Raw genomic sequence first — 19,472 nt, 5'->3', positions numbered from 1 at the left:
TTTTTTACAGATTAATCCAAGCTTCTAGCTGATATAGACTATCGCGTGACAAATATTTATACGGAAACGTATTATCCATCCAAATGTCAAATTCGAAAAGTATGTTTCGATATTCAAAAGCTCTTTGAGGAATATCATATTTGTGACCTTGCTGAATGACGTCACGAGTCGGGAAAGTCAATTTGTTTTTTTCAAACACATTAGATAACTCGAATTAGTTTAACGTAAATAATTCAGACATATTTTTCTGCAGTTTCATTGTCGATTTTCTGAGCATTCGCTTTGATCTAATTACGTTGTGTTAGCAGTAGGCATCGATTACCTTCGGTAGGGAGTCCGTATCATAATTTTAATCGTTACTACATATATTGTGGCAAAATGGAACAGACGCCACATACTCTAGATACCTGCAGGCCACGGTGTACATATTATACATAGGTATATGGATAGGTAAATGCGAAATGATGTTAACGTGTGTACGATATTCGCTTGTGCGTGCGAAACGTATGTGAAGGTTAATAACCAATCGGAACAGGCTAATACGTAGTTGTGTGTATCTCGAAGGAGAAACGCGACAGTTGGTCAAAGGGATCGAACGCAATAGTAATATCGTTGTAAATATTCAAAAGCGGGATCGTGCGGAGGTGAATTTCTACTAATCATCCGTAATTTGGAAATGGTGCGTAGTCAGCGAGTGGCTGGCTCCGATTCGCAATACGGAACGGCTGACAAGTCGTTGGATCTGATTGTGAATTTTCAAGAGTCAAAAACAACAAGCGAAGGCGAAGAAGGGCAGCTGTCATCAGGGACGGCAAACAGCTGTTCCTCTTGGAAAAGTGGTAATCGTACGACAGAAATGGCGCAAGAAGACAACAGTCCCTGCTGCTGGAACAATTTACCCAGCGTCATTTTATTCGAGATATTTTCCTACTTACCTCACGACGAAAAGATAAAAACATCACAAGTAAGCTCGCTGCCAACTTAAAACCGCAACCCGTACTTACGGTCACCCAGATACATAGATACTTTCACTTTCTATTCCCATTGTATACAAGTATTTTTTATTTTATTTACACTTTGCATAACGTACTCGAGTTTCATTTATGCAACTGATAATTATATCGAAAATTGCGGAAATATTGGGAGAATTTATTTTTTAAACTTGGCACCACCAATTTCTTGACAGAAAAAAATCTGCAGCCAACGTCGGCTATAATTATCCAAAATAAATTGACTTTAAACCGACAACTTGGTCTATATTTATTATTTGTTTTATTATTATTTTTATCATTATTATTATTATTTTCAGGTATGCAGAAATTGGAGGTACGCCCTTTTTCACCCTTGCTTTTGGAAGAAAATTACATTCACTCTGGACGTTAGGGACGAGGATAACATTCCGAGAGCTCGGTGTGTTTTTATATAAGCCGTATCCTAGTACCTGAAAGTATATGTATCTTGTCGCAACAGTAAGATTGAATTTTTTCCCATTTTTAGATTCTTGGCCAACTATTTTTCACACAGCGTTCGAGAAGTTATAATAAAATGTGACACCACTAGTTATTTTGTTGACGAGACATCCAGACTTCTTGCTAAATTAGGCACCAATGTACATCTTTGTAAACTTTACTTAGAGCCGACCAGCTGTACTTTTGATTGGCCAATGAGACTATTGATCAACAGAGATGAAGGGTACGTACTTAATCTTGTTGATTTTTTATTATTTCGTACAAAATTCAGTAACAGATTGACGTCTCCTTTCAGACGGCTAATCTGCACACCCGTGTTAGAACCTCTTTTAGAAATTGTCAAAAGAACAATATCCCTCCAAGCCCTGAGTCTGGGATGTGTGGAGGACCTGACCGCCAATTCGGGCGTAATTTTGGACGCGCTTCAATACCACCATGCAAAAAGTTTGACTCACTTGAGTCTAGCATCCATAAAAGAGGACCCTGATGGCTATATTCTGCTGGAATTGGACACTTTTATATTCAGGTCATTTGCAAGGCTCTCAATACTGACCATAGACTATGACAATGTCAGCGACACTTTGCTCCAGGCACTAGACAATGGTTTGATGGAACGACTAGTGATCCACGTGCATGGCCTCGACGACGATCATCCTGGCACCACAAATAACGCCTGGATGTTATTCGTTAACAAAAAGTAATCAGAAGTTCAATATTACCCGTATGCATGACTGCTCTTGTCTCGAAATAATTGTCATTTTGTTTATTCCGCTTATAGCCCACGCTGCGAGCTTCGTCTCAATATGCTGCACTCCTACGATGCGGTCATTGTTCTAGATTCAGACATTCTGAGACCAGCGATGCCGCTAGCAGAACTCAAGGTACTTTTTTGTGAGGCCGTTAACGTCACAGCTTTGCACCAACTGTCCAGCTGGTACTCGAAAACTCTAAGGTCTGTTGTCTGGATCGATTGTATAGATCTGAAACCATCCCTGCCAGCTACTTACGAGTCGAACAGGTAAGATTCACATCTACAGCTCGATGCCAGTTTTCATTCAGTCTTCTTAGTTTACCTGACCGTTATATACTGTTTAAAATAGACCTGACCCCTTGGTGCTCATTGCTTGGACCTGCACGAAACTAATGGAGCTGGTATTTCTTGGATATAAGTATTTCCAAGACGATCTATTAGCCATCACTCGTCTTCGAGGATCGACGTTGAAACGACTTGAATTCGCAGAGCGGGATATTTTGATCGAATCATGTTCAGCCAAAGCTACAAAGAATGTAAGTGTACAGCGTTCGACGTGAATTGATTTTTCATCATAAATTGAATTCTCTGTTGTCTCAAATTTTCAGCTTCTCAACTGTGATCGCCCAATGCTTAGAGTACATGTTGGTCTTATATTTGCTATAATCTGACTAATCGAAAATGAAACGGTTTTTCCAGGAAATTAGTGAAATAATGGGTGGGTTTTGGCAGCCATTGAGTGACGCGGAGTTACCGCCTGTCATTATGGATCCTCTAACTGGCAATAGCATTGAAGTTATAATGCCGATGGTTCTAAGAGATCAGAAGTAAGATTCCGATGAGAAATTCATAAACCATGTTTTCTACCACACCATCTATCAACAGAAGCCATTTCTGGGGACTACACATCTCAGAAACACAGGCACTAAGTCATATCCTTTATTTTTCTATCGATTTATTTTTAAGAAAGGCATACGATTCTCAAAAATCTATGATCTGGATGCGTTTACATGTTTGACAAATTTTTTCAAATTCTCAAATCCCAAGACCCGATAATCTAAATTTGACACTTTGTTTGTAACTCATCTAGTATGCCTAACTGCAGAATATGTACTTCAAAGAAGTAACGAGTCCTCTGAAAAATATTTATCAGGTATAAATTGTATTATGGAATTTTGAAAATATCTCATATAGCCATGTCAGACGTACTCCAAGGTTATTAATCATATAATAAATCTATCTCTGCCAGATTAACAAAATTTTTTGGCAACGAGCAGTAATTCTTGGAGTTTCTGTACAACAGTTATAAATCTGTAATTTGATAATAACCTATTTATAATTGCAAAATCGACGACGCTATTGTTTTTGAAAATTGATCGTTATTGCAAACACAAACGCATCCTAGATTAAATTTCGTAGGGAGGATATTAAAATGAGAAGATCTTGCGTCCGTAATGTCAACTGCGAGTATGATGAAATGGAATATTTTTAAAATAAATTACATTGAGAATTGTTATTACTTAACACCTTGGACAACAAGGCTTCGATACAGCCTCTTGTGACTCGGACCCATTACACAGGGTAACTAATTAAACGTAAAATCTTAAAATTTAATGTTAAACTCGCACTGACCTTACGGAATGTAAATAAACCGAAGGGGAAAAAATCTTCCAGAGCAGGCTCCGATATTCCATTTATAGTTAGAGGCGTTAATAATACTTTTCCATTAAACTGGGAATGTAGTATACTGCTTAATAATATAATAACAAAAAAAAATGAAAAAAATAAACAAAGAACGCAAGGCCAACCGTAAGTAATTTATAATTTTACGAAATACGGAATATTTTAATGAGAACTTGAAACTTTAAAACGAGGTAAACATCGTTTGGTAAAAAAATCAAATAGCTATCCGAGGTTATTTTTAATACCAAGACCAATCGGATTGGCTTTTCTCACGAACAGCTAAGCATTCGTGAAAGAGCTAAGAGCGCCGTAATGCCAAGAATGTTGATATCCAAGTTATTTATGTATTTCAATAATTGATAATCTAAATAGAGGCAAGGACAAAAGTATGAAATATAAAGCCTGAAAAATTATCTTCAACTATCTTTTTGCGATATAAACTTAGCAAGTTAGCATCGTAAATTAGGCATTCTTTGCGCTGCAATGTTCCGGAGATACAACAATCTTTTTTTCTACCGCGCTCTTAGCAGTCGTTACCAGCTAATATTGTTAATGAAAATTAGCTGTCAATATTGTAACTTTAAAATGTCGAATCTTAAATATTTATAAGGTGCAATACGTATCTATTTCTGTCGTGCGATTCAAGCGAGATTTTGAATGTTTACAAAGAAATACCCGTTGAACGAATAGATACAAAACAAGGAGGAGAAAAAAAACAACGCCAATCATATGTATACCGTTTATTCCGAGGAGCTATTTTACTTTTCGAATCCTTGTACGATTATTTAATTGCATCAATTGTTTATTATTCTTATAACTACATACATCTTTTTTTCATTTTATATGTGAATCTTCTACATCTCACGTATTAAACGTCGCGTACGTTAGTGTTATCTATAAAAAAAAAAAATCAATGTATGCTTGTTTGTTTGGAAGGAGTAATCGAGATCGACGCAGCAAATGTAAAATGAAATAGAATATTACCTTCTATTATCATACATACACATGTAATAGTTCAGCTGTTAAAATGGGCCTCAATATGTACCTGAGTCGCGTTAAGAATAATTTTCAATATGAAAATTTTGCTCGCGACGCCCAACAAGAATAATTCTAAGTCCGTTAAGCGTATGCGCGTGGCAAAATTAATCCTCAGATTGATTTCTGCTGCGTTTGATTTTGGCACCCGCATGCTCCTAATACCTCGTTGCTACACTTACCTCGAATATGAAAATGCAGAGAATGAAGCAACGAGATTTAGCAGTTTGATTCTGATCACGTATATGAGAAATAAGAAAAAAGAGTACTAAAGTAAAATAAATAAAATAATTATAAAGTGTGATGTTAAGTATAGAGTGGAGTAAAAATTGTTGTTTGTTAACCGTTGGTGCTGTATTATTTTTGTTAAATTTGATTCGTTAATTACTTTTTAAATTTAACAACCGAAGTCATAACAACAAGTGTATTTAACGGACGCGGCGTCTAAGAGAAAGAATTTAAAAAAAGTCTTGTAAAGTTGTTTAAGAACGGAACGAATGATATAAAAAATAAGAAACAAATAATAAGATTTAAAAAAAATATGCAGGGATACCCGCGCGTAGGTGAATAACGTGATATAAGCACCGTCTCTATTATATATTGTACAAAACTTCCAGAAGCCTGCACGGTCTTTTATGTAATAGTAAAATATTAAACTATTACTAACTCGAGACAAAATCATATAAGACTGAGCCTACAAACATAAGTAAAAGACCGTGCTGAAATAAGCTCATATTCATAGAACGTGACTGAGAAAACAAACGAAAAAGTTACTGTTTTGCTTTCAAGTTTATACAAAGCTAGTATCAAAAGCACAAACAATAATATTTTATCATTTTAACTTTATACATGAGATTGAGAGAAACAAAATTCATCCAATTCTATTCATACTCCCAAATTGGATTGGTTTGAGTTAGTAATGAGAACATATACATATATGAAGCACAAGATGAGATGATATTATTTGAAAAATTTTACTTCAACCGTTCTGTGTCTGTCATAATATATAGTTATCATTTTATGAATATGTGTTATGAGGGACGGTGCACAAGGTAGTTTAGATCTGAATATGCCCAATTCCAGCTCACTCGAATGTGATCTCCTGAATAATAAACTGTACAAACAAAAAAAAAAAAACAAAAAAGAAACAAGCCTGCCCATATCAAAAATGGTGTAAAATAGAAATCACAAATTGTGTAGAAAAAATTGCAAAACATGCGAAGATCTATTTTTTGAAAAAACTACTAATATGTATATATTTTTACTGCGGCAGGCCTTAGCAAGATATCTCTACTTGTACATAATGTCAAGATGACAACTGTGATCATTATTAATGATGAAGAACAATAAGAAAAGGAGGAAAATATTGGAAGTTTGTTGAAAAAGGAAACAAAGATTAAACCAAAAAAAAGCAGGTGTCGAGTGAGCTACTATTTGAACGTAAAATTGGGCTGTTATTTTCAACATCTGTGATACAAAATAAATAAAAAAAAAAAAAAACGTAGAGGAATACTTGAGAGGCTCCTTGCGCCATGAAATGCATATACGTGTTTAATGTCAAAAAGATTGCTAGACGAGATAAGGCTGTATCGTGTAAATGTTACCGACATACTGGAAGCCGCAGCACTTTGTAAATGCTATTTAACATATGTATCTTTCCTCACTTTCTTGTTATCCTTAGTTTGGATTTTTAATATCAAACTTGCTGGCGTATGTCAATGAGGCGACAGAGCTACTCTCTCATCTAGAAATCTCAAACGATACGAACCTGTTTTTAAATATTGTACTACGTTGTTAAGCCTGTTGATGAAGGCAGTTCCCTCAAAAATCTTGATCGTCGATCGTCAGTAAGGTGTAATTTGATTGAAAATGAAGTCAATTCAATTCAATTCAATGCATTCCATGATTAACTATTTTACTCGACTCATCAGAGTTTTGTGAGGGTTGAATATGTCTTGGCCTCCTTTTTAAATAATATATAATAACACAAGCACAGTAGATTTTAGGATTTTCAATTAAATTACACTGTTACACTGGCATGTCGATTAGAGGTGTGCCATAAATTGTAGCATGAATATAAATCACACGTGGTCAAATAAAATCGAATTTTAAAATAGTTTAACTCCCAGGATGCTTGCCGAACTCGAAAGTCAAATAAAATATTTTTACTTACTTTAGTTTAAACGTACGACTCCGATTTACTGTAAAACCACTCAAGTATTATTCGAGATTAAGTACCTACGTATATTGCTCTATAAAATTTTATTTGACCACATTCAAATGCGAACAAAAGCAAACGGCGATCCGCAATCAGGTCTAAGTCTCTAGACGTAAGCCAAAGGGCCTCCGTAAGCAGTATTATAAGTTCCTAAAGACTCTACGCGATTTAGGTGATATATATGTATATTTAAAAGAATTAAAAAAACTACAACGCGTTTTAATACAAACATACGCTATATTGTATATCGTCGTATCACTGAACCTTTAAATCGTCGGTTCATTCCATTGTGAGAAATTTGAAATCAACACTCTTGCAAATTAGTTGGAAAGTGTGTAATTGAGAGAAGACTATAAAAAAATGTCCGAACAAAATAAGAAGAGAAGAAGACAAAGTTTTTTAGACTTGCAAATACTTGTTGAACTTGCAAGACGTTATTATTATGTGAACTTTACAAAAGAAAATTGTTATTGTAACGCAATGTCGATTTAAAAATGCCATTACCAACCCGCATACTCTTATCTATTTGATTTCAAGCTTAAATTTCGTTGTTTATACTTGCAATTAAAATATAACAATTGTTTTAAATTTTTGTTCTTGATTTTAAATTAAAGTCTCCCGAAGCGAAGTAAAATACAAGCTGTAGCAAAAATGTGTATTTTTCAGTAAAAACGAAAGCAAAAAAGAATGTATTATGCGTGGTAAACATTGTCGCCGGAATCGTTCAACCGACGTCAAATATTTATAATTAGAGTCTTTCAGCAAACGTTTTAGACTTTTTTTTGTGTTATTCAAATATCTTGCATTTTAAAAAAAAAAAAGCTGTCTTATTAATTGCACTATGTTCAATCGTTAAGTCTAATGGTTAATAATATAGTATATGGAATGTATAAAAAAAAAACCGGATCAATACAGTATTTGTGGAGAAAAAAAAATTTTTGATCGAAGTTACGGATACAAATTTGAAAAAAAAAAAATTATTTAACAAATTTAAACATTTTTTGTCAAGGAAATCGACTAATTGCAATGTTTTTTTCTTCTTCTGTAATAAATATTAATCAAAATCTTAAAAACTTGAGTTATGTGATTCCAACTATTTTTTTAAACTATTACTACTTACCGGTTATTTTTGAGGAAAACTGTATGAATAAAAAGTAAAGAATTTTATTCGTACAAATTGTATTGTTGCACATATACATATAATGCATACATTTTATGGGTAATTGTACGATTATAGTAAGAATATATACATATATATACATACACACATATTATATGTAGCAAAAATTTCACATTGATATGATTTTTTAATTTTTTTTCCTGCAAAACAACATTCATTCAATCGAAATTAATGTTAAATCGAATTATTTACCATCAAATCATTTCGAGATGTAACTTTTTGCTACGTGTGAACACACACGCACACATACACACACATACACACGTGCAAACGTACGTATTATATACATATAGGTATATAAATATATACACGCATGTAGTAAGAATTAAACAAACGAAAACGAAGAAAAAAAAAAAAAAAGAACCTCAAGAAATGTATATCTATAAATAAATGATGTATGGCAATTAAAGTTATTGCTGTGATATTTCTTTCGTCGTTCGTTCGTTCGCTCATTTATTCATTTATTCATTACTGAATTTCTGTCTTGTAATATTATAATTTAATGTAATCATTGTGTTTCTTTAATTATCGATGAAATTTTTGAAACGATATCGAAGAAAAGAGGTGAATAATCGTCGAAGGAAAGCGTGTAACGTGTGTAATTTGACGTAATTTAATAATACGGCGTCGTTCGGTAGGTTTCTTAAGTTTCGCCGCTTAAAAAGTGTGGGGTGCGCAGAAGCACGTGGATTTGTTTGGATAATTGTCACTCGTATTTACGGAGTCCGTGGTGCCCTTCCGGTGAGCCCCGTAGCTAGCGGCGCTACCCTAGGCGAGGGGGGGATAGTGGCGAGGGGTCAAGAGGGGGATACAAAGTGGGGGGAAAGAACAGCAGCAGCAGAACAAGGCCGCCATATTGAATCACTCTCGTTAATTTTTGCGCGAAGGCGGTGTTAATCTTTTACCCCCTTACGGGATAGTCCGAGGTGCGATCGGAGGGTTGATCGAGTGTTTAAAAGGTGTTTTAATATCGTATAGTTAAAAGATGTGGAATCGTTCGTGTCGGAGAATCGGAGGAATGTTTAATATCTCGTCGGACATCATGCGGTGAAGTGCGGTGGGTCCCTAGGACGAGTGTGTGGAGAGCGGCTGCTTTGTGTAATCGATTTGTGTGTCAAGCGGTTTACACAAATTTGGACCAACCTTGATTGACCCCCAGGTACGTCCTCGCTTTAACCAGAATGTGGTCATGTTGGGTGTCAAAATACTCGTGAATAAACATCAAGTACACGGGTGTGCTCCGAAATTGTCCAACTGTTGTCGGTGACGAGAAAAATGCGGAAATCTCCGAGCGGCACCGACCTCGTCGTACGCATCGGTTGACCTCGCGATCTTTGAAATCCACATTTACCAAATATCGTCGTGTTGGGTATCAGAATTCACAGAATTTCGCCCACTTTCCATCTGCAACGGTAGAAACGGCACAATGTTTGCCTGTCTTGGACGATTCCTCGTTTTCATGTACGCGATGCTTCCCCAGTAGCAACTTGCCTATTTTTCATTCCTAGCCAAATCTAACGTGCCACTGTAATGAGCCCAATATTATTTCTACCGATCGTTGAACTGTAATCAGATGTATACCTATATTGTACATATGTACACAAGTATAACAGTCGGTGTAGTCGTCCCGATACGTAGAAATTCTTCCACGTCGTTAATAATTGACTAGTCGCTTAAATTTCGACGTCGCGACAACACCAAGTACCTATAATAACGGTGCTTGCTTGGCATAGAGTTCTGTGGCTGCAGCATTATTTAACGTATCTCAGGTTTTTTTTTCTTTTCTTTTTATTCCCCCCCCCCCCCCCCCCCCCCCTTCGCCGTATCTCATTACCACGTTCGTAAAGAGGAGAAAAGGAAAGATTAAATTCTTTTCTCAATCCTACAGAAAAATGTACAAGTACGTGAATAAGTAAATAAAAAAATAAAAAAGGCGGGAGTCTCGCCTCGGTTTGTAATAGTAATTCGCATTGTAATATATCCAAAAATACCCTCACATTACAAGGCAATCACAACCCGAGATTTAATTACCCCAGAAATTCTTGCCGAAAATTCACTTCACGGATTCCGACACAAGATTCCAAGAGATAACGAAAATGGCCACGTATGATATCTCGTAGTATACGTACACGATTGTACACACAAGCACAAAACGCACATACATTAATACAAACGTAACTCACGCTTACAAATATATCCACGTATGTATGTATGTACGTCACGCGTATAGATACATGTGCATGCATAAGATTGTCAGTCCCCGAAATAATTACACAATCCTATTACCCAAATCCATCCATGCACGCTTATTATTATCCCTAAGGATAGTCCAACGTGGTTACAAACAAACGTTGTAGGTATAGTACAATAGATAACGATAATGTGAAAGTGAACAATATATATTGCATTTGCATTATTATATTCACAGGTTATAAAATATAATACAATGTAACAAGATAGAAAACAATGAAACGATATTAAATTTTTTAAACACGATGATCCTGTGACTTGTAGAGCTAGGTAGCAGCTTGAGGTGGAAATACGGTGCAAATGGGATGTGCTTGGACGGAAACAGCTTTTTGACTTTACAAAATTTTTTTTTTCACTCATCTCTTCGTCTTCTCTCTTTAACATTTCTTTTTTATATTCCACAAATCTGTATACATCGGTATATACCTACACACACACACACACACACACACACACACACACACACACACACACACACACACACACACACACACACACACACATTATCGTATAACTTGGAGTGAAGATTAGTAGTTTCGTGTGTGTTCCGTTCGGTGCGGGGTGGACGACGACCGGGAGGGCAGGAGGGTCGGAAGGGGCCGGGGGGGGGGAGGAGGGCATTCAGGCAGTGTCGAGGGGGGCTGATGGAGGGGCGAAGTTGAAGGGGCCTGCGGAAAGGGGGGGGGGGGGGGGGAGACGACGAACGAACGAACGAAGTGAAGGAAGGAAGGAATAAGCGAGCGAGCGAGCGAGCGAACGAACGGAGAAGTAATTAATGTGCGACAGTCCCTCTCGCCCTCCCCCCCCTCCCCTTTTCTGCCCGACGAGTCGTCGTTTCTCTCCTCCCCCCTCCCCCCTCCCCCACGGTTGCCACCCTTTCTGCCCCCCCCATATGCCCCCTGTCCCCTTTGCTTGCTACGGTTAGCTGCCATTGTGTAGAGACGCTACTTCCGAAGGCATCAAATTCAATTCGTGTTAAGGCAAGGAGATGCGATGTCGTTTCGGAAATGAAAATTTTTCTTTCAAGTCACGCCAAAATAACTACCGATATATGTGCATGTTTATAGATTGTTTCTGTTTCTACAATTCGAGATAAGAAGCTGTTGGCGTTGTTGATATGTGATTGTTGATTTTCTAATTACTGTTTAATAACCTTCGCCTTAAACGTGTAACTGTACATTGCATATATACTCGTTATGGAATTGTGCCGGGAACTAAGCCGGGTTCAACTCTCGTAGAGGTTAGAAACACTACGTTCTCAGTACTTGTCTTGCTACGTATCTTCCCAGAACTGACTACCTACTTTACTACCTACCCTACCCTACCCTACCCTACCCTACCCTACCCTAGCCTACCTACCTAATCCTAGCCATTCCTCCCGTTTGTGCAGTTCGGTAATTTCGCATTCACAGCGACGCTATTTTCTTTTCTGTTTGATCCTCCATTTTCAAATTTACTTCGTTTACCGGTTTGTTGTCATATCTTCTAATTTATACTAGTCACTTTGTTAATAACCAATACTGCTGTTCTCTACCTCACATCAAACTGCTCAGCATTCTCTTTGAATCTTGTATTTTTATGGCATGTAGTTCACCCATGTATATTTCATTGAATGAGGTATGCTGGAATCCTGAAATGTGGTAATGTTAATCATTCTCGGATTTGTGGAAAGTTACCTAACTTTAACCTCCGTTTAAACAATACCACTTCACAACAGTTCTGTCGAAGACGACATCATCACTGAATCGTGTAATACTTTTTCGTTTCTACGTGATATTTATTCCTTACTTTCCTGTTCATATACCTTGCTTATTCGTACTTTCATTCACGTTAGTCAATTTTTACCAGCGCTGTCGAACATTTGCAAAAATTGTTCTTCGATTACCTTTTAGTTGAATCCATGCTATTACCCAATTGTTGAGATAAATTGTTCCGTCTATATGCAATGACTAATTAGCATTGCGTTATTACAGGGTCGTAGCACTGGGGAGGATGGAGGCGATGGATTTGGACGGGGATACTGTGGTTGACCTTAGCGTCGGGTAAGAATTGAACTATGCATTATCCTCCATTGTTGGAGGACAAACTTTTTCTCCAATCTATTTTTGTCGCAAGATATATCATTCATGCTTCTTGGGCATAAATATCCAGATCTCGTCAGCGATAGAGCTCACATTGTTCATTGAAATTATAGCCTCACGTTCTCTTGTAATTGAACGTATTTATTTTAAACATATTTAGCACTCGATATAAGTATTCTAAGTTTTATAATAATTACAATTTTCTTGTGCGTTACATCAACAATACATTGAAGAATATTCCTTGCCATTTATCGATGTCGTATTGATAATATTAATGATAAATATGATATAGTTCTCAGAATTTCGCACTGAAGAAGGCAAAATAAAACAAATGCTATTGTTTAACTTCATTTGAACATCACAGTTATCTAAAAGAACCTGTTTGTTATCAGAAATGACCGTAAAACAGTCTTATCAATACAGGCATTTATTCCCCTCGTATAAAATTGCTGCGTTAGGAACTGCACGTATTTTTCATGGTTACAATAGTTTGGCAGGCTCAGTCTTCACTGTTTTTTTTTTTTTCCTTCCTTTTTCAAATATCATAAGGCTTATCATGTATACGCGTACGTAGATTGGAACTATATTTATAATTGTCGCTTCTGTCATGTATGAGAACTGCGGTTAGCATGGGTTAGATCACTCGATGATAATATTATTATATATCATATTTGAATGTAAATTTATACAAATTTCCCTGCAACACCAACTTTATGGAATAATTGCAATTTTCTTGTAGCAGTAGCAGTAGAAGAGACTCCCCGTCCGTCCCTTCCAATTCCGCGGACTTCGTTGTACCACTGGACTTAGGTGCTCATTTTTCGGCTAGTCCTGGATTAGAAAATAATGTGCCAGAGGCTAGAAATATACAAAATGCCACACGAGGTATACTCGGGGCCAAGTCAGGCGAGGATAGAAGACCTCGGCGCAACTTGAGACCCAGAACGGAACGAAGCTATGCTGAAAGTCCCGACGAGCCAAGAATGAATGGTTACGTAAACGGAAATGCATCAGATAGCGAGGAAGGTAATACGATTAATTTACAATGTTATTCCCTAGCACTAAAAAACTGATTCTATTATTACGAGAACAAATTGACAACAATTGTAACAGCGGTCGATCGCAATTTCTTTGAATGCATTATACCTACCAGCATGAGGAAATAAATGAATAACTATTCGAAACTATTTACTTGCAGGAGAAATGCCGCCGTTGTTACCAATCAAGGAATTAAGTTCGGACGAATTAGCGGAGCGTGAAAGAAATCTTAGGAAACTAAGAGAAGATCTGAGATCTGAAGAAATGAAATTAGTATTGCTTAAAAAGTTGAGACAGTCGCAGCAGCTCAAAGAAAATATTGCGGCTGTTCCAAAAGTACCCAGTAAATTACCACCGCCAGTAACAGTACAACCAGTGGCGCACAGGTAAGCAAATTTATTGTAAAATTTTTATAAAATTGAAACATTTCTCACGTCAGCAAATTTTGGTTTACCTTAAGCCAAATGTTTGCATTTGTTGTTTTCTCACCTGTTCACATTTGCGATCTTCAAAAGAAGGAGAGTTTAAAAGATAAATTGACCGTATTTTTTTCCCCTCAATGTTATAGTCATAGGACCAGCAAAGCGCCACCGCCGTTTTTAAAAGGCCAACCTCCTCCCAGCAGAAATAGTAACAGTTTACACGGGCCACCTCCTGGTATACTGCTTCCACCAATGACTGTTAGAAGTGCTACTTCTAGTACCGGTATGCCACCAAATATGGTAATACCACAACCACCTCATCCCAGAGGTAGACCTTCGAGCGTAGCCACCAATGTTCCAAGTTATCACGCCCCGGCTGATAGAACTGAAAGATCTACCAAAGATCCAACACCTGCAATCGCTCATCAGGTTAGTCGTACTTTTGGTCAGCCTTTTAAGAATTATCGAAAATAATTCAGGCCCTCTCATGAAAGACTTGTGCAACATATAAAACAATTTCACGTTTGTTTTTTGTTTTTTTTTTTTTTGTTTTTCAAACTGTCTTTTGATTCATGTGAAGAAGAAAAGAACTGAACAATTCGGATTAACGTAAAAGGGCAAAATTTAGAGACTCTGAAATTGCCACAGAAATGTTTAGTAGTACAGTGTCTTAGTTAAACGTAATACTCAAAAAATTGAATCAAAGGCCTAGAATGTTGAACATCGAAAGATTCTTGAATAGGGTGATAAGTGTGATGAACATTTTCTTTGTATTATCATTACAAAGCAGCTTATTGGAACTCAGGAAAACAAACCCAGCACATCGATAAGCACCCCTGCACTTCCTGAGCAGGTATTCTTACATATCGAGATTTAACCAGCATCTGTGTTTCTGTGCAAAAGCTACGTTATTCAAATGAATTAGTATGTAGTATGAAGATTGTACTTGATTCATTATTATGGTATTTGACACTGAGCCATTGGTAGCTAAAAAAGCTTTCTCTGTATTTCTTATGCGTTTTTAATTATTCCCTTGAATTATGTTTGAAATAGGAAAGGACACGAGAAGATAATCAGACACCTGCGCAGCGTCAGGCAGCGGCGAAGTTAGCTCTTCGTAAGCAACTAGAAAAGACACTGCTTCAAATTCCACCACCAAAGCCGCCGCCACCAGAAATGCATTTTGTACCGAATCCTTCCAATACGGAGTTCATTTATCTCGTTGGATTGGAACATGTTGTAGATTTTATAACGAAAGAACCTGCTACACCTCCGCCTCCCGAACCATTCGAGTGTACTCAATGTAGAACAGATTTCACCCCCGTTTGGAAATGGGAAAAGTCAGGTCCCGGTGGTAAAAAAGAAGGTCCACGCGGACAACACGCTACCTTTCAACGACCTCCTGCTGGTCGTGATCCTAGAGTTATATGCGAACATTGTGTAACTACTAATGTCAAAAAGGCCCTCAAAGCTGAACACACTAATCGGTTAGTAGATTTTGCGATCAAGAGTGAAATTGAATGACTAATTATATGTTGCTGAACATAAACACTGTTCTGTTGTTTTTCTATTCTATGAACAGGTTAAAAACAGCATTTGTAAAAGCACTACAGCAGGAACAGGAAATAGAACAGAGACTGGCACAGGCAGCATGTCCGAGTCCTGATCCTCCTCCTCCAAAGCCAGTCCCAAAAGCATCGACGCCCACAAGGAGAGTGGCTACTCCTCCAGCACCTCAGCAAGTTGCACAAGTCCCAGCACCTGCGCCTACACCTCCGGCGCCAAAACTTCAAGATCATACGCTGGCCAAACTCGCAGAGAGTGGAAAATTCAGTCCGCATCACGCAGCTGCTGCGGCTGCATTCCATCAACAGTTTCTTAGAGGTGATTTTTAATATTAATTTTTCATTTTATCAATCTCCTCTCCATTTAACTCATCGAGATATGTTGCTTTCTACGTGACATTTAACACTGAAAATAAATATATATATATATTTTTTTTTTGAAAAATATTAAAACTGTTACGTTTCAGATTGTTTGTATTCTGTGGCGATTTTTTGAATGAATTCAATACTTCTCAATGTTCCTTAATTTGGAAGATGGACAATTGTTTCCGCTTCATTCTAGTTCTAACGAGACCTTTTGTTTTCTGCAGAACTGACGAAAAATTCAGTACCTGGACTCCCACCTCAACAGCCATTGCCGGCACATGTATTACCGGCGTTCAATCCGATTTTGTACCCGTATCAGCTTGCCATGGCACAAGCGACCAGTGGAAAGGGCCTTGTTGAGCTTCAAAGACAGGCAGCTGATATTCAGCGTCAATATTTACTGGACATGATACCATCTCAGGCATCTCAGGCTCAAAGTAGTCAGGCTCCGCCGAGGGCTCACCCGCACAACTGGAAGACGTAACCGAACGCTCGTAAACGCAGTCAGTGAAAATTAAAATTGGAATAAAAAAGATTTGAAAATTTGAAGAAAAAAAATATAAAATTTTTTAATGAAAATAAATAGTATAATATAAAGGGGGTTTACAAATAAAACAAGCAAATAAAAATCGAGTAAATGAAATATTATGGGAATAAAAACTCTGATGAATGATGATAATTAAACGCTGTACGCGATTTTCTTTTAAAGTGAAAAGATTCAACTGCATCGTACAAATATTATAGTCAATACTGAATATTGATAATCGACATTGCAGTGTTTTCATTAAAATATAATTCAATTAAATAATTAATTCAATGGATTTCAATGTATCGTTAAACATGGAAAATGTTACTGTTGCTAATGATGAATGAATAATGATTGAAAAATAAACAACATATAATGATACGAGAAACGATAACAAACAAACATGCCGTTTGAAGGCAAACAATGATAAATTGATGAATGTTTTCTCATTTGATATGAATATATGTCTGTTTTTATTTATTTTAATATGGATTATCGTCAATAACCAAAAAAAAAAAGTGAAAAAATGAATGGAATCAGTGAATCTGACCGTTTTAGTGTTACGTTGACAGTTTGCTGTCAATAGGTAAACATAAAAACGATCCAGTAGTTATCGTTATTGATTCGATTGTTGTATCTATGAAAAAATTATCTTTTTAAATCCAGTTCAAACGTATCGTTATTCATGCAATCAATATTGAATATTGATATTTATCTTTTTTCATGTTAAATAACGGCGAGCGGTACAAGCACATGGACCGAAACGTATATACACATAAACACGAGTATGATACAATTGAATGAAAAATAGTTAACATATTGTAGTCTAAGAATGAATCGGAATTTTAAAACAATAAGAATGTTGAAAATCGCATTGGTTACGTGATTAAAAGAAATTGTCCAAATTTTTCTTGTTCTTCTTTACAACTTTAATAGGCGTGCGATCGTAATTCTTTAATTTGTACGTCGTAAAATATAAAATACTGGCCTCGAACGTTATAAGACGCATACCGTACGCGAATCAAGACTTTTGATAAGCACAATGGCTCACCTTTTTTTTTTCTTCTTTCTCTTTTCTTTTCCCTAACCTAAAGCAACAAATTTAAGGAACAAGAAACTGAACTGTAAAAAAAAATCAACTAATCGTGAAAAAAATAAGATCTAATAACCGAAGGTCGAGAAGTGCGTAATGTAAGCACGTGAGTGAATATATAAAAGTAATAATAATTGATATAGACATAACGAACATTTGTAAAGGTCTTAAGGCAGTAATAAGTGTTATATAATAATTAAAAATGGAAAAATGAAACGTAAAAAAGAAAAAAAAACAACAATCGAGTAACTGAATTATATATATATATATATGTGTATGTATATATATATATATTTAAAAAAAAAATCTTTCTAGACTTTTAGGATTAAGACAGTCTTGGTCGCTGGTTTCAGTTACGTCAGCGGCGGTACCTGTACTCTGTGTATATCTGTTTCCTTTCATCTTTTCAAACTAAGTGACTATTTGTAAAAACAAAACTGGACTTGAATTTCTAGTAGCTAAAATTTTTTTCATCATTTCGTAAAGGCCAGGGACCTTTTACGGATTTATTCAAGTGATCATCTTCCGTTGGAGGAAGAGAGAAAAATAAAAAAAATAAAACTTTTGTTCAAAAGTGACAATATAACTCGCGCGCGTGCACAAAATAAGCAATTTGAAAATTAATTCCTAAATAAATTATTACACATATGATCCCGGAAGAAATTGCCGGTGATACTTGCTTATGTTTTTCATCTAAATAATACGAAGAATGAAGGGAAAAAATTATCAGTTTGGTTAGACTGGAGTTTTAATATTTTATTAAAGACATTTTTATACCATAAGTCCTAGTTCCGTCTATGCATGCAAATTAACCCTAATCAAATTTATTTAAACTATATTGTACCTGTATTAGATTGAAAAAGGCGCCGGCATTTTCTTCCCTATCACATTCTTGGCCTTGATTTCATTAAAATTTCGTAAACACCTTTTGTGTTTATTAAGATAATAGCCGTTCATATGTCCGATTCACTAAATAAATATACCTACTATAGTCCCGATATTTCTCGGTATATAATAAAATAAATAAAATAGCGTAATCGTCCCTCTTTGTAATACACGAATAGAACTTCGAACTCATAAATTAAATAATATACACCATAATCTATGGATCGCATAATAGATAAAAGATCTCTGTGTTTTGTATAATAAAGCGACATGTTGAGATTTTTTTCTTATTATTATTAACATTTTTAATTATCATTCTTATTATTTTTCTCATTTATTTCTCATTCGTATTTGATTCGGATAAGAACAAAAATCAACGATCTTTAAAGAAGAAAAATGTTAAACGTAATTCTTGAGGATATTGCTCACTTTTTTATAAACGTTCGTGTGCTTCTGTCAATCCTATTTTTTCTATGGAAAAAAATTAGCTTAAGATTTTTCAAAGTTTTGAGTGCCCTTAGACGATCAGATCGAATTTATTCGATTTTTAATAGATTTCTGTTTCTACTATCTCTGGTTTGTTTTCTGTTGAGAAATTTGTTTCCAATCAAGCTAAACTTATTAAGCGTGGAGTCGATACTCATATTATTATTAGATTTGTTTTCTCTTTGCTAACGGAAATTTGTATTTACCAATTTTTTCAAAAATTCTGACAAACAAAAATTAAAGAGTAACTAAATTCAATGAATCATGTAGGTATACTCTGTACATGACAACTCTATCGTTTGATATCTATTTCTTTGTCCTTTGGGTCTGTATGGTGCTAAACCTGCTATGGCTGGACAATTTTTACTTAGCAATGCCAAAATTGATTGTTTGAAGAGACGGTTTAGTAAAATTTGATAAAATT

At 36.0% G+C, this 19,472-nt stretch overlaps 2 protein-coding genes across 8 annotated transcripts; both read left to right on the top strand.

Annotated features, from left to right (window-relative positions):
- The first annotated feature begins 64 nt into the window (after positions 1-64).
- LOC107227503 (F-box only protein 33) lies at positions 65-8,715 on the top strand. The gene is made up of 7 exons (XM_015668675.2): positions 65-964; positions 1,310-1,410; positions 1,498-1,692; positions 1,765-2,166; positions 2,248-2,487; positions 2,570-2,756; positions 2,920-8,715. The coding sequence occupies exons 1-7, from the start codon at positions 677-679 to the stop codon at positions 3,049-3,051; spliced, it is 1,545 nt and encodes a 514-aa protein (XP_015524161.1). The 5' UTR covers positions 65-676; the 3' UTR covers positions 3,052-8,715.
- Positions 8,716-9,176: 461 nt separating this feature from the next.
- Positions 9,177-18,841, top strand: LOC107227487 (transcriptional repressor p66-beta). Of its 7 annotated transcripts, none has more exons than XM_046740939.1 (9): positions 9,177-9,495; positions 12,560-12,628; positions 13,410-13,693; positions 13,866-14,091; positions 14,274-14,556; positions 14,915-14,980; positions 15,181-15,614; positions 15,710-16,011; positions 16,283-18,841. In XM_046740939.1, the coding sequence occupies exons 2-9, from the start codon at positions 12,579-12,581 to the stop codon at positions 16,540-16,542; spliced, it is 1,905 nt and encodes a 634-aa protein (XP_046596895.1). In that variant the 5' UTR covers positions 9,177-9,495; positions 12,560-12,578; the 3' UTR covers positions 16,543-18,841. The 7 variants fall into 7 exon arrangements, with proteins under 7 accessions (XP_046596895.1, XP_015524136.1, XP_015524135.1 ...); XM_015668650.2 differs by having other exon boundaries at positions 13,407-13,693; positions 14,918-14,980; XM_015668649.2 differs by having other exon boundaries at positions 13,407-13,693.
- Positions 18,842-19,472: the final 631 nt, after the last annotated feature.

Source organism: Neodiprion lecontei, chromosome 5 (genome assembly GCF_021901455.1).
Source record: "Neodiprion lecontei isolate iyNeoLeco1 chromosome 5, iyNeoLeco1.1, whole genome shotgun sequence".
Lineage (NCBI taxonomy): Eukaryota > Metazoa > Arthropoda > Insecta > Hymenoptera > Diprionidae > Neodiprion > Neodiprion lecontei.
This window is presented reverse-complemented; position numbering and strand designations above follow the sequence as displayed.